Source organism: Pinus tabuliformis, chromosome 9 (assembly GCF_031772625.1).
Source record: "Pinus tabuliformis cultivar Carrire ecotype Pingquan chromosome 9, CPIR1, whole genome shotgun sequence".
NCBI lineage: Eukaryota > Viridiplantae > Streptophyta > Pinopsida > Pinales > Pinaceae > Pinus > Pinus tabuliformis.
In genome coordinates, this window is record NC_142307.1 from 635,246,820 (window position 1) to 635,262,518 (window position 15,699).

The window sequence follows — 15,699 nt, forward strand, 5'->3', positions numbered from 1 at the left end:
AGGATCCCTTGCCACCTCCACCACCAGCAACAGGTGGTGCAGCTTTTGCACCTACCGGAGGGGCCCTTGCAGCATTGCGAGGAGTTCCCAAGTATTTGACGTTGCGCGTACGGGGGACAGTACATGGCCAGCGAGTATCAGTTTTGGTTGACAGTGGGGCAACCCACAACTTCATCGATGCACAGATGGTTGAGCGAGAGGTATACAGACAAAGAGCTTCGATGGGGTTTCAGTTTTGGTCCCAAGAGATCAGACCATGATGTGTGCTCGTTATGTTCCAGAGCTATCAATGACGATGGGCACCTATACACTGACTGACCACTTTTTCGTGGTCGATATTCCAGACACCAACATGATACTGGGTGTTCAGTGGCTTATCACTCTAGGGAAGGTCACGACAGATTGGAAGACCCTAGAGATGGAATGGGATGATGAGAAGATACGGGGACAGCACACATATCCGCCTCAGACTGTTTCGGCTCATCGGATGGAGACAGTCTTCCAGAAGGGGGACCTAGAGTGGGCAATGGAGCTGCGTGCATCAGAGGCAGGGACTACAGGGCAGATGGTACATCCAGAGATACAGTCCATCCTTGACCGGTATGCCATAGTGTTTAGGGAGATTCCACCGGGATAGCCACCGGACCGGGGGTTTGAGCACACCATTGAGCTTGAGCAGGCATACAGGCAGTGATTACTACCCCCTATAGGCACCCCAACGCCTATCGGGATGAAATTGAGCAGGCCATTCAGGAGTTGCTGGCTCTTGGGCATATTCGTCCGAGCGCGAGTCCTTTTGCTTCTTCCATGGTGTTGGTGAAGAAGAAGGACAGCACATTGAGGATGTGCATTGACTACAGGGCCCTGAACAAGAAGACACTGAAGAACAGGTACCCCATACCCAGGATCGATGAGTTGATGGATGAGTTGAGAGGAGCACGGTTCTTCTCAAAGATCGAATTGAGATCTGGGTACCATCAGATTCGCGTGAGGGAGCAGGACATTCCCAAGACCGCCTTCAAGTGTCACTATGAGCACTTTGAGTTCTTGGTGATGCCCTCTGGGCTAACCAACGCCCTTGCTACATTTCAGTCCTGCATGAATCACATCTTCCGCAGTCACTTGAGGAAGTTTGTGCTGGTATTCTTTGATGATATCCTCATTTACAGCAGGACTTGGGAGGAGTATCTCCAGCACAGTGAGGCAGTGTTGCGCATCTTGCAGGAGCAGCAGTTCTATGCCAAGCTCTCCAAGTGTGAGTTTGGGTCGACGAAGATGTTGTACTTGGGACACATCATAGGGGTGGACGGAGTGAGAGTCCACAAGGAGAAGATCAGGGCCATCAGAGATTGGCCGAAGCCAAGAAACGTGACAGAACTTTGAGGATTCATTGGCATTTGCACTTACTACCAGAAGTTCGTCAAGGGTTTCTCACAGCTTGCTGCACCCCTGATAGATTTGACGAGGAAGGGGGCATTCAGTTGGTTGGATACAGCGCAGCGAGCCTTTGACAGGCTCAAGAAGGTTATGAGCAGCTGCCCAATGCTTGCATTGCCAGATTTTACGCAGCCATTTGTTTTGAAGTGTGATGCGTCGGGAGAGGGGATCAGCGCAGTGTTGATGCAGGGAGGTCACCCTATAGCCTATGAGAGCTGGAAGCTCCTTCCGCACAAGAGGTTGTATTCTATATATGACAAGGAGATGCTGGCCATCATGCATGCATTAGCCAAGTACCAGCAGTATTTGGTGGGTAACAGGTTCAGGGTGAGGACTGATCACAACAGCCTCAAGTTCTTCTTGGAGCAGAAGCAGCTATAGGAGAGGCAACAGAAGTGGATCAGTAAGATCCAAGCGTATGACTTTGACATTGAATATGTCAAGGGTAAGAACAACGTGGTAGCAGATGCCCTTTCACGTAGACCAGCCACCTTGTCTCTTATGAGCTTGGACACAGACTGGAGGCCTCGACTCTTAGTGGAGTACTCCACGGACAGGTTTGCATGTGAGATTCTGGATGGGCAGGGGCGGATGACAGGTACAGGGTGGTCGATGAGATCATCTACTATAGGGACCGGATCTTCTTGGCTGAGGGGTCTCAGCTCAAAAAGAAGATACTTCAGGCATCACATGACTCACCATTGGCCGGCCATCAGGGGTTTACCAAAACCTACAAGGCCATTAGAGAAAGGTTCTCATGGAAGGGCCTTAAGGAGGACGTACTCCAGCATGTTCGGGAGTGCGATGTTTGCCAGAGGAACAAGGTAGAGATGAGCCATCCTGCAGGATTATTGCAGCTTCTTCCCATTCTGAAGGGGAAGTGGGAGAGTATTTCGATGGACTTCATCACGGGGTTGCCCATGGTACAGGGCAAGGATTGTATCTTTGTCGTCGTTGATCGACTGACAAAGTACGCACAATTTTTTGCCATATCCGCACACTACAGAGCAGCACAGGTGGCCAAGCTGTTCTTCAGAGAGATCTTCAGGCTACATGATCTTCCTAAGACCATCATCAGTGACAGGGATAGCCATTTCATGGGCGGATTTTGGCAAGAGCTTTTCCAGTTGGTCGGGACAGAGTTGACACCGAGTACCAATTATCACCCATAGATAGACGGACAGACAGAGATAGTTAACAAGTGGCTGGAGGGCTACTTGCGTAACTATGTCAGTGGGCAGCAGAGAGCATGGTTGAAGTGGCTGCATCTGGGGGAGTACTGCTACAACACTACACATCACATGTCCATTGGTATGTCACCATTCTATGCTTTGTATGGATATCATCCTCTATCTTTTGCTGATGTGATGTTTGGTGCTAGCAAGGCTCCGAGAGCCAAGGTTTGGATCCAAGAGAGTCAGGATATTCTCCGAGATCTCAAGGATAATATGGCTACAGCGCAGAACCAGCAGAAGCTGTATGCTAACAGGGGTCGGGTGGAGAGATAGTTTGAGGTAGGAGACCTAGTCTACCTACAATTACAGCCATACCGACAGTCGTCACTGAAGCAAAAGGGGGTTGAAAAGCTCAAGCCCCACTTTTATGGGCCATACAGGGTGATACACAGGATTGGACAGGTTGCTTATGAGTTGGAGTTGCCCCAAGGCAGCAAGATGCATAACGTTTTTCATGTATCATGCCTGAAGAAGGCGTTGGGACAGCTTGTGACAGTGACAGATGAGCTACCACCCACGGATGATGAGGGGCATGTGGTGTTGCAGCCAGAGGCTATTATTGATACCAGGGAGAGGCAGCTGCGGAACAGGATGATCCGGGAATTCTTGGTGAGGTGGAAGAATTTACCGGATGAGGATGCCACTTGGGAGAGTGAGAAAATTTTGCAACATCCATCACTTCAGTTACTTGAGGACAAGCAACACGTGGCAAGAGGAGATTACGTTGGAGGAGGTGAGCCTTGGGATCGAGAGAGGCCAATGCTATAAAGGAGAGAGGAGCCTCCTCATTTTGGCATTCGATTATGAGCATTTGAGCTAGTCACTTCAACTTGGAGCACGCTGGCTGTTTAGCCTGTCTGCAGCACTGTTTAGTGCACTGAGTGTCTCCGTTTGGAGATCTCACCCTTAGCCCCGGGGGACTTCGAGTGCCTACTCGGGCAAGGTATTTTCAGCAGTCTTTTTGTAGTAGTTTTGATCCTTGGCATTGAGGTGGAGCTGAGCATTGGAGGACTGTGCAATCTTGAGAGAGAGGGACGCAGTTCTTTTGGGGGCAGTTCCGGATTGAGGATTTGTGGAGGAGTTGAGCGGGATATTAAGCAAGGGATCAGCTCTTGCATATTGGAGTGGTTTGGCGGAGTTTCAAGCAGTATTTTGGAGGATTCTACTCAGTGGCAGTGCAGGGCCTTGAGGGATTGCGTGATTCCCCAAGGGGGCAATTTTTGGGGGTCGACCATTTCAAAAAAGCTTTCTGGGTTTTTCTAGGTTTTCTAAGTAGAGGCGGATTCCAGAATTTCAGCATTTTCTAAGGAGGGGAACAACCCCAAATCCTCATTTGATTTTCAGCAATAGCAGCAGCACAGCAGTTCTCCAGCAACATCCACGCAGTTCAGAGAGAGGCCATTCCTTTGCTATTCTGAGTGTATATCTTCACTTGCCTGGTGCAAGTCGAGGTGCCATCCTTCTGATCACCTCCTGTACTCATTCCATTACTCAGTATAATAAAATGGCTTAGCATTTCTCTCTGCATTTCTCGAGTATCTGCTTATATTTCATGTTTACATTATTATATGCTGCACCACTATTATTTTTATCATTTTGAGTTTCCCGGTTATTATATTATTTGTGCGTATTTGGTTGGAGTTTACTGGGGTTTTGGGGAATATCTATGAAATGGGATATTACAGAAACCATGTTGATTTTCTAGAGCAATAGATACAAGCACTAATTTCTGAAAATTGATAATTATTTCCAATGATGTAGAGATTATCTTTAGCATTTCCAGTTAATCATTAATCAATTATACTTCAAAAATTCAACCATAAAAAGTAGTAGAACAGTAGAGATCATAGTGAGAAAATGATGCATAAGAACAGCACGAGATTTACCATGGGAAAACCCCAACAATCTTTTCCTTAGAGAAATTAAGTCAAAATAAAGTCAACCTGACCAATAGCAGAACCCCGGTCAAACCTAGACAAATTGCCAACCCAGAAAGTTGGTCTGCCCAAAAACTTGGCCTTCTGCATCTGCTTCAGAAATCGGATTTCTATGGCTACTTCAGAATCTCAGCTTTTTGTGTCTGCTTCAAAAACTCAACTTTCTACATTTGCTTCAAAAACTCGGCTTTCTATGTTTTGTCTCCTTTGCTTAGATGAGCAAAAGATATTTTGTCTTTTGAGATCCAAATTGTGCCTTGAGGAGGACGATGAGTGATGTATATATAGTGTTTGGGCGGTTGAATGGGTGCCACTTCAACTAGGGTCGACTTGACAACTTTGGAGCCAAAACTTCAAAATTTTCTCTTTTGAAACTGACATGAAGAACATGTCTTATATTAATCATTACATATATTTGAAGGGATAAAATATTAATTATGAAGATCGGCCATAGCTACAAAATTCAACAATTTGATCTCTCATCATCATCACACTTGGAACTTCAGCCTCATAGAGGAACTCACACTTCTCTCTTGTGGATGAACTAGAACCTTTGGATGCATTTTGATATTTGGGGTTAATCTTGGATGCTCTTTGGAGCTACTTTTTGGTATAATAGAAGGAATTCTTACTTGTTGTCTTGTAAGTGCCCTAATTTGCTAAAGATTTATTTTTCTATGTCTATTGTATCAAATATTGATTCTAGCCTCTAGGTCATGAAAAATTGTGCCCCAATTTGTTGAAAATTAATTAATATTGTTATCTAGATGAATATTGCACGCATTACTCATGTATAACATGTATTGAATAGTCCTAGAGGTAAACTCATTGAAGCTCTCCCACAAAAATCCAATTTTCCATTGATTGGTTCAATGCTTGAAATTTGCTTGCTAGGACATCAAATTTCGGCCTCCTTAGGAACAAGTTTGACTATCATAAATCATCATTGACTCCACTCTACTAAGGGACAAGGCAATAGTCAAGTTTTTTGGTGATCATCTCTTACTTTAATCCATTTTTCTCCCTCTAAATTTCGTTCTTTTCAAGGCTAGGGTAGAGAATTAGGGTTTAAGGTGATTCTAGGGAAGAGGCATTTTGGTGGCTAGAGAGCCTAAACATCAAGAGGATAGAGTTTGCCACAAAACCATCATTTTGGTGGGCATCCACTCTAATTTCATCCATAAATTCTCTTGCCCTAGGTGTTTGCTCCAATCAACTTAAGGACTGCCTTGAAGGTTTCATGAGCCTTGGCTTAGCTAACATACATTGTAAGAAACTTTTTCCCCTTGCCTTGACCTTGAGTTACTCCAACACTCAACAAAGTAATCAAAACCTAGGTCTTGTGCCCTTAGTTCTAGGTGTCTTCGTAGAAAGCAAATTGTTCCCTTGTGAAGCCTTGAACCTAAATTGTGTCTTCTTTGAAGACTCCCTAGTGAAATCATTTCACACTTTAACCCTAGAATACCTATTGTAAGTGATCCCTTTCCTACCGGGATTCATCCCATCAATGAAATTTCGTAAATAGCAGGGGGTTTTGGTTGTGGTGACAATGGGCCACTACCCCATTGTTGCTTATAGGTCTAGTTTATACCTTGTAGGGTTTCCCTCTACAAGGCATGCTAGATTTTGCGGCAACACGCTCCCCCTGCGAAATTGTGCTCACTTGAATTCCTAGTTGCACACTATTCTAATTTCTTTGGCCTGTGAATCTCTCACTCACCAAATCTGCACTATGACTCATGCAAATTCTTTAGAAAATCTCTCTCTGAATTTATCTTGTGTTGTGTCTTCATCCTCTCCCTTAGGTTGTTTTTATAATTCTCCATAGGCCAAATCTTAATCTCCAAAGTAATTGAGGATTAGCATTAAATTGTAGCTTTCTTTGATCAATGGTGGAGATTAGATATAAGTCACTTAAATAATTAAATGATTTATCCTTAGAAAAAGATTAGCCCAAAGTCTAATTAATCATTGCACTTTTCCTAAGTTAAAACTTAGGAAGGAGACCATATTAATTGCTCCTCTCGAACAACCACCTAAAGAGGACTTCTTCTCGTACATGCAAGACACCAGCATATGCAAAAGACCTTCTGAAGCTATAAATTCAACACTCTCTCTTCCTCCACCAATCTAATCCCAATAACATTGTTGACCCTAAAGAAAATGCTAAGAACATAGATGTTAGTTGGTCTTTAGCAGGAAAAACTGGGATTATTGAACTTTCTAATCGTAGAGAAAACCCTGAACTTGTTACCCACCAAAATGGGTAACCCCATTGAAGAAATTTTTTCTTCTACACTTGACAACCTGCCAGTCAGACAGATAGCCAGTAGCCTCTAACAGCCTAATTAGGTGAGGTATTCAAAGGGAATCGACCCATAGCCCTTAAGGAGGTAGTTGGGCTTAAAGAGTGGGGATTTGAGCCAAGGTGATAATGGGCTCCAATCCTATGTATGCCAATCAGGGGCAAGTTGCAAGAACCTCGGCAACCTTGCCAATTTGATTGGTATTAACACACACCAATGAAGTCCCCAAGAAGGTCACTTAACTCATCAATCCATAGCCAAATTATAACAAAAAAAATGCAGAAATTTCAAACTTGCTAAGGGATTTCTCCCCCAAATAAAACCATGAGAAAGTGAGAAGAGTTGCTCATCTTCATTTACATTAAAATATTATTTTTCTAGGCTAAACACCCAAAACCAATGTTGCACTAATCGTTATCGGGATTAATTCGGCGCGGGGAAAAAATCGGAAAAAATTGTTTGGTACAAAAATATTCATTTCTTTTCAATTTTTTTAATATCTAAACCATCTACAACATAAAATAAATACATTGACACATAAATATGATAAAAGAACTAATATATAAGATGTTTAATATCATTTCTAGTGCTAAAATCACACATAACAGTGAATCATGTCCTGAATAGTAAGTCCTGACTCCTGAGTCCCAACTCAACCTCAAAATATCAACAAAAAATATAATAATGTATCTCATATCATGAGTCATAATGTCATACAATGAAATGAACCAAATAACTAAAGTCTAATACTACTAATTTTCTTTGCCCCTCTAGATGTAGATGTCGATGGAGTTGGTAGTAGACTTAGGAGTCTGTTGTGCCTAGAAGCTGAAGAACTAGGAGCTACAGGAGGTAGACCACGTCCTCTACTTGTGACAGGGGTAGCTTGGGTCACCTCCTTCTCCTCATAAAAATAAATAAATAAATAAAATATATATATATATATATTCCCCACGATTTTTTCTCAAAAAATCGCAATTTTTTCGAAAAAAATCGGCCCAAAAAAAAATTTCCGATTTTATCGCCCGATTTAATCGTCATTTTGAAAAAATCACGATAATACGATATTATCGCGATTTTTTCCCGATTAGTGCAACACTACCCAAAACCAGAGGGGAAAAAAGGCCCTCTTCAACAATTAATTATTCTAAAAATAAGGGCAATTATGCCACTTGTAGAAAGATCAAGGGGCACAAGCCCACAGAAGTGACCCATCTCCAATAAATAAGGGGCAAAAGGGGGGTGTTGGTACAGTGTCCAGCATCCAAAGGCCCTTTAATAGCACTTGCTTCTCCAATCAAGTCTTTCTTTGTCCATCCAAAGTGGGTACCTAAGTCCCATACATCCAAAACATCACCCAAGAGAGCTTCCCCAAACCATCTTCAAGCGCAAAGTGGACTCTCCAACTATCCTTCAAATGAAACCCAATGACAAGCAAAACCCCGCAAACAGGGGATAACTTATCAAATTGCTTCCATCACTTCAAAGTAGACACTTCCAACCTTTAAAGGCTATTCTAAATGTGTTTGCCCCACAGGTCATACAAATGTCTAAGTATGAAAATGTGGGGGCTCAAAAGTGGGTATTTAGCGTCCAAATAAATAAACCATGCCATCAAAACCTCAAGTTTTCATTTAAGTGTGTACATATGGACCACAATGCTGCTCCTACACCTTTCATCATGTGAATTTATTGACAAATCAACCCTGACTTGACATTGGCTCAATTTCTTCTAGGGTTTGGATCAATATTTTCTTTATTTTAGAATTACCCCCAACAGGTTAACCACATAAATTTTAAATTAACTTATGATATATCTTCTGTCTAGCTCCAAACTTTTATTAAATTTAATTGAATATCTCCCAATCTGAGGTCAGCTTCAAGTATCATTGCATACGTATATATATATAGGCATGACAAGATTGATCTTGCTTTTAAGTTTCAAACCAGATTAGTTCCTTCTGAGTTTTCTGAGTAAACATAAACAGAGTGCACCCTTTATTCTGTTTGAAGATGGATGATTTATCTCCCAACAACAGTGGACAGGTTAATACCTTTCCTTTTCTGAGTTTATGGAAGATCTTGATTCTTAACTGATATGAACCTGTTTAGGAGCATTGCCAACCAATATTCTGCCTAAGGAAAACTTATCAGCAAAACTGTCATGCTTCTCGGTATTATATAAGTTAGCTGGGATCTCTTCTTGCTTGAGCTGTCTGCTTGTTCTATAAGTTACAATATGTCAATCAGCAGATTGCACAATAGTTTCTCCACTTGTTGCAACTTCAACTACCTCTGAAACTTCTAATGAACTTCAATGTTTCTTTCCTTCTTTACATATAAACTGTAAAAGTAGTAAAACTGCACGCAGCTCATTGGGATTGAGATGTTGATACCAAGTTGCTTGCTGGATTTGTACCAACAGGTTCATTGCACTGTCAAAAGTTGGAGTTTCCCAGTCTGATCTCTCTTAGAATCCTAACATATGGAAGATATAAACCTGGAAGCTCAAGGGCAAATGGGGCCAAATCTAATCCAAGCTGCACATAAAGAACACTTACTGTAGTAATCCTGGTGTCATTTGCAACTGGTATAAATGATTCCTTTTGTAGTTCCAAGATATCTGAACTTGAAAGTGTTCCCCAGATATTGTCCAAGTAGTTTGACATCACCAAGTGCCTATAGACTTTGTGCCTATAATTGTAGGCCATTGTGCAAGTGTCTTTTCCTTTCTTGTACATTCTAACAGCATCTCTGGTTCTGAAGCCGTTCATAATCATACTTTGCATAAAATGCAAAGCCATCCATCTCATCCACACCTCGTTGACAAACTTCGTGCCCTTCAAAGAAGCAACTACTGTGTTTTCAAACTATAAGTTTTTTCCAGATAAGACATAGATATTAGGATCAGAATGCATTTGTGATCATGTTCATTCTTTTGTTCAAACTAAGGCAAATCAAACTTAAACCAGTAACTCTTCATTCTGCAGCCCTGGTACACCAATTTTATAAACATAATGAATACCTTACTATGGGGTTTTTTTATTACCCCAATTTTATCTAAGACAAAATCGTGGGTAACAGGATACTACCATGATTTTCTGTGACAATAAGAGTTGAAAACTCTCTTGGAATCTAGTGTTTCATTATTTGTCCAAACATATTGAGATCAAGTACCACTTCATCAGAGACAGTTCAAAAGAAGGCAGTGGTGTATCAGCAAGTCGCTGACATTTTGACTAATACCCTAAAAAAGGGGAAGTTTGAAATGAAAGAGCAGCATGCTGTGGGGGATAACACTTTTCTTGCTAAGAGGGAGTGTTAGTTTACCTGTGTAGCTCGAACAGTGCTCCAGCGAAAGTACTCATTCCTTCAGCAGACTAGCCCAGACAGCTTTTTATATAGCAGAACTTCTGCAGCAGCAATGCACCTCTCTTCAACAATCTGTAGAATAAAGTGAATATGCACTAATACTAACGGAAGAGACAAAGAGATAGGGGCACCACCTTCAATCTATTTCAGTCTTAATTGCTTTCCTAAAGTAACAGTGAATCCTATTCTGTTTTTGTTTTATGTAGTTTAGCATGCTCTAAGATACAGGATGCAGTTCCCTAGGTAGGCAAGGGCACTCCTGCATGAGGAGATCCCAGGCTTAGTGAAGGGCACAGATCCCTAGGAAGGCCGTCCTCTATTTTTGCTCCGTTATCCCTCCAGATAAGTGCACTAGGGTTAGGGTTCTCTTCTGCCAACGAAGGTCCTGTTGTGCATGCATCCAGGTTCATTGTATCCCTCTTCTTTCATAGTACATAAAGAAGACACAAGGCACACGATTTGATGGTTAAAGAGTTTGAGATTTTAGTTGTATTTTCATCTTTTGTTTTCCAGATTTAATAGAAATTACGTATGCTGTTTTATGTGATATGAAATAAAAGTTTGCTATTTTATTTTATAGTAGCATGTGTTTGTAGGTTAGAGTACTACGTAGCAAAAATTCTCATAGATGTTTTCCAGCATTAATGATTTATAGGCTGGAGGTTAGTTTAGAGTACAAAATCTACTCACCGTGATCTGATTCTTGACAACCTTCTTGTTCACCCTTATCAATTCAGGCAACACTATACAAGTTATGTGTTCATCCCAAGCTTTTGATCAGAGAATATTAAGCCTGGACACTCATCCAAAGGTGATTTTTCCATGCGTAACTGATAATGTTTAGGATGAAATTGTTCTTCGTCTGCCCATTGGCCAGATCGTGTACTTTTATCCTCAATGCATACTCTAGTTTGAAATTAATGGTATCCTGTGGCAACCTAAATGAAAAACAAAGCCCTAAATAATTCTTCCAAATATATCCTAGTTATTTCAGCTTTACTCGAGAAGAACTAGTATTTTATTTACTTCTGAAAACTGGGTTTACAACCTAGGCAGTACAGAGCCTGATTTCCCAAACTAGAATGAAGATATGAATGGCATGTGTGGGGCCCTTGCCCATGACAACAGAACAGGGAAATCTGTTAAGCTTATCTGTCCATCTTTATCACTTATACTTAGAGCCTAGGAAGGTACAGGTCATCCGATATAATACATTTCTGCTACCCCTGTATTGCAGATTATGTGCATAAGCAAAAAGCCTCATTCAGCAATAATATACACACTCTACACATATAAGAATCCCTCGAAAATATCGGAAATGATATATCATTAGATGTTAAAAGATTGTAAATCCCCATATTTGGTACAAGCAAGCAAATTCTGGAAGTAGGCACCATAGGAAAGTATATTAAAAAGGTCAGCTCGTTCTTTCCCAAGATCCATAAATAGTTATTTGGACACTCGTCCTGGCAACATGCAAAACATTTGGTAGGCTATAGTGATGCGTCTAAGCACTCCCTGTATTACTTGTGGGTTCCGATGCATTGTGGACGATGGCTGCCGGACTTAATAAAATCTTCATGTCAACTTCGATTGCATAGCATAAATTTCAGATGGGGTTTACTTCACTATTCACCGAATTTTGTTCTCACAGAAGACAGAAAAGAATATGGCTTTCATTGGAAAAGGGAACACATGAGATTTGTCACTGATACCTGGATTTTCCGAAGGCTTGTCGCTCAAAATGCCATAAAATATAGCAGTCTTATTCATGTAGGCAGATGAACCCCTGTGTGTTGTCTTTCGCAGAGTGCAGGAATTTGTGTCATTGCACCATCCTCCACCCTGGTATTAAACATGGTGCCTTTTATTAGACAGATCCAAGCATCATTAAAAGCTGAATGCGATTCTCGAATTAAGTTATAAAAAATCTTCATGGGCCAACGACATATCAAATAGGTCTGAGAATCTTTCAGAGAGAATGATAACGGAAGCAATGGCAATAAATGCTTACAAATAAACAAAATGAAAATAGATGTGAAGCATTAAGATAATGAAAATATAGGTGAAGTTACTACAAAATTTGTGCCAGGGGATGATCGACTAATATTGATTCTCTCTGGTTATATTACAGATATGACGACTTTTAACTCAAGAAGATATTTTGAAGCAGTGGTAGGGAATATATTGTTGGTTGCGCTGCAGTCTAGGCGAGATTGGTCACAATTAGTTCAAGCTTATTTTCAGCGCATTCATGCATGGGCTCAACTCGAAAATCCCCTCAGGAGTGTGGATCCTGCTTCAGCCAAAAATTGGATAGTTTCTGTTAAAAAAAAACAGGAAAAGATCATGACCTGAATATGAAGAAGCCAGTTGTTTGCCCCTGACCCAGATCCTCTATCGAAACGGTAGGCTGGCAAAGATCCATCTAGGCAAACTGCATTGCATCAATTCTTATATAGTTCAGCAAATTATATAGATAGTATGAAATCAATCATATGAGAAAAACATTCCATCAGCCCTGATTTGCGTGATTGCCCCTGGATGAAACTAGAGAACAAATCTTCTATTCACACTGACAGCCAGAGGACACATAAATTTACTATGACCACAGTGCTTCAGATTTAAAGAAAGATTTTGCTTGCATGAAAATTTCCCAAGGAAGGAGGAACAGATTCTTAAAAGAATTGCCAAAAGAAGTAAGTTCTTTCCACCGCTCGTATATAGATCTTCCGAAGAGATTGACATTTTTATAATCCCCTTTCACTTCATTATTGATTGGTTGAAGGGTGATTCTGCTTGTTTGCTTGGGCTTCTCCTCCTTCCTCTATATAGCTTAGGTGTGAATGATAATAACAGTGAAATACTGCATTTCTATAATTATCTTTTTCCCTTCCTCCAATATATACAAAATAAGCATGCATACAGTAACCGTTTGGGTAGCAATTTTATGCAGCTCGTTTACAAGCTTCACAATTCAGGGCCCTCCTGACCTTTGCAGGAGTGTACAATACAATGCAAACCCTCTTCTCCAAACTTCGGATAGATATTAACAGTACATAAAGAGGATTGCATATATGAGCTATAAAATCAGATTTAGTAGTGTAAAGCATGCATGTGCAGAGTTTCGCTGAGCTATTCAGTATCGGTATTGAATGACAATTACTTTGTCCATTTTGAACTGAGTACATAGATTAATTTACATGCAATCACATATTCATCTAACTCAGAGCCTAGTTGAGTTCGTATATTTTGAGCTCTATTATCGTGTAAACTTGTGAAGAATATTGTATTTTCATATTTCACAAACACATCACATGCAACTTTAGACAGCTTTGTTTTTCAACGTTTTCAAAGCACCCATTCAATATATTGTTCCAAATAAAATGCAGCTGACTTTTCTTCATATTTATAAATTTCAGATATGGAACAAAACACCAATCCACTTTTTTTCATATTAAAGCTTAATTAAAATCTAAATGATTGATCGATTGCATTGTGAATATGCAAACTGCGTCACGATTCGATACTTACCAGCTCCTGTGCTTGCTGCTCTCTCCACAAGCGTCAGAGGCACTTCCTTAATATTATCAGGAGTTTGAGAAGTTGTATACGCTTCGGGCCTCTTAATCATTCCCACATGGGCTGCATCCAGCACTGTTGTATATAAACAAATAATATTGATCACAGTTAATGCAAAACTATACAATAATCCTACGCCATGAGATCTCCTCGTCGAAGCCATTCTGATTGAAAACTCTTGCAGATGGCCACAACGAAAAATTCAGCTAACAATCCCAGTAATTTCAGAGATAAATATATTCTGTGTGTGTTTATTTCACCCCTCGAGAGGAAAAGTCTCATGTCCAGGGCATCATATCTTTCCCTGCTATTTCTATTTGTGGGTCCTGGTTTTTCGTTTAACCCAGAACAGCACGGGTTCCATGTATCCACGGGCTTTTCTCAATGGAGTCGTCTAAAGAGACAATTGACTGGACGTCAAAAAAATAATCCCTAAAAATTTTTAAAAAATCGTGTTTAAATCTTGTTTTTAGGGAAGAAATAAATTCATTACCATCAAAAACGTCTAAAACACTTAAAATTTTGAAGTTTAACAAACATAACTTGGATTTATAAAAATCTTTGCCAAAATTTCTCTGAATATGACCAGAATTTCCATAACTTTCTGAGAAACTCTTCAGCTTATTACCAGAATTTCCATAACTTTCCGAGCAACTCCTTCACTTAGACTAGGCTAAACTACCCGTTTCTAAATTAAAGACGGATAACAACGGGTACCAACTTCCGTACATCCACAGTGCTTTCCCGCATCAAAAGCAGATAATCAGTGATCCAATAATAATCCAAACGGCTATGTCTCTGGATTAATCCTTAAATGAAGCCTATCCCTAAGAATAGGAATGGAAAAGCTCGTCTCTATCCATTTCTTTCTTAGTGAATGAAAATGAAAACGCTCGTCTCCATCCCATCAAAATCAAGAATGTGCTGCATTTTTCTCCTCTTAGGTGACGGTACGCTCTTCTAATTTGACTGCCACTTTGAATTGATGTAAAGCTGGGACCGCCGAACGATTACAATTGGAGGGAAGAACCTATATGTTTGAAAACGGGTGCAGCATACCCATATTTTTCATTCAAACAAATGCAGTGCGAATTTAATTTAATTAAAAATAATATTAATTATTATTTGTGTGGAGTAACTCAAATTTTATGGATAAGTGTAAATAAAGAATCAGGATAAAAGCCTTTTTATTACATAATAATAATAATACCTACTCTAACTTATTTTATCGTTTCATTCACAAAAGAAATAATTTAATAATTTTTTTATATAAATCCATTTTGATGTCACTGTTTCGATCCTTACTTTCACACTGACTCAGTGTTTCAATCCTGGCTTTCAAAGTGACCGAGAGGACGTCTATCACTTCATAAAATTATGTAACTTTGAAATGTTTGGTGGTTTAAAAAAAAAAGAAAATTATAAATATATAGGAAACCAAAAAAAACAAATTTCAAGTTTTAATATTATAATCTATTGAGAATGGGCATCATAATCAAGGCTACCTAGGATCAAATCTTACGGAGGTTGTTGGTCCGGTGTTAGGGGGAGAAGACATGATTCAGTGATTTTAGGGTTGGTGTGGCTCACACTAGATTGTTGTTGGCCCAGTGTTAAGGGGAGGAGACATGATCCAATCATTTTACGGTTGGTGTGGCCCACGATCTCTAGGTGACTTTGAGAGCTTAGATGCTCCTAGGTCGTAGTTTAGGTCGTGGTTTGTTAACCCACAAGTCAAGCCTGGAAAAACACAAACGACTTAACAAACTAAAAATAATCGTTACTTTCTTTTAAATTTATAAATAAAATATTTTATCTTAATATTATTTT

At 40.2% G+C, this 15,699-nt stretch overlaps 1 protein-coding gene across 1 annotated transcript in view; it reads right to left on the reverse strand.

Moving 5' to 3' along the window:
- The window catches only part of LOC149150233 (uncharacterized), a 74,050-nt gene extending 59,161 nt beyond the window's left edge, over positions 1–14,889 (reverse strand). The window contains exons 1-4 of the mRNA XM_089442741.1: positions 14,413–14,889; positions 13,822–13,944; positions 12,642–12,724; positions 12,003–12,132 (exon numbers count right to left, since the gene is read on the reverse strand). Of these exons, the coding sequence (XP_089298867.1) occupies positions 12,003–12,132; positions 12,642–12,724; positions 13,822–13,944; positions 14,413–14,467 (391 nt within the window). The 5' untranslated portion in view covers positions 14,468–14,889. The remainder of the gene's footprint in view (positions 1–12,002; positions 12,133–12,641; positions 12,725–13,821; positions 13,945–14,412) is intronic.
- Positions 14,890–15,699: the final 810 nt, after the last annotated feature.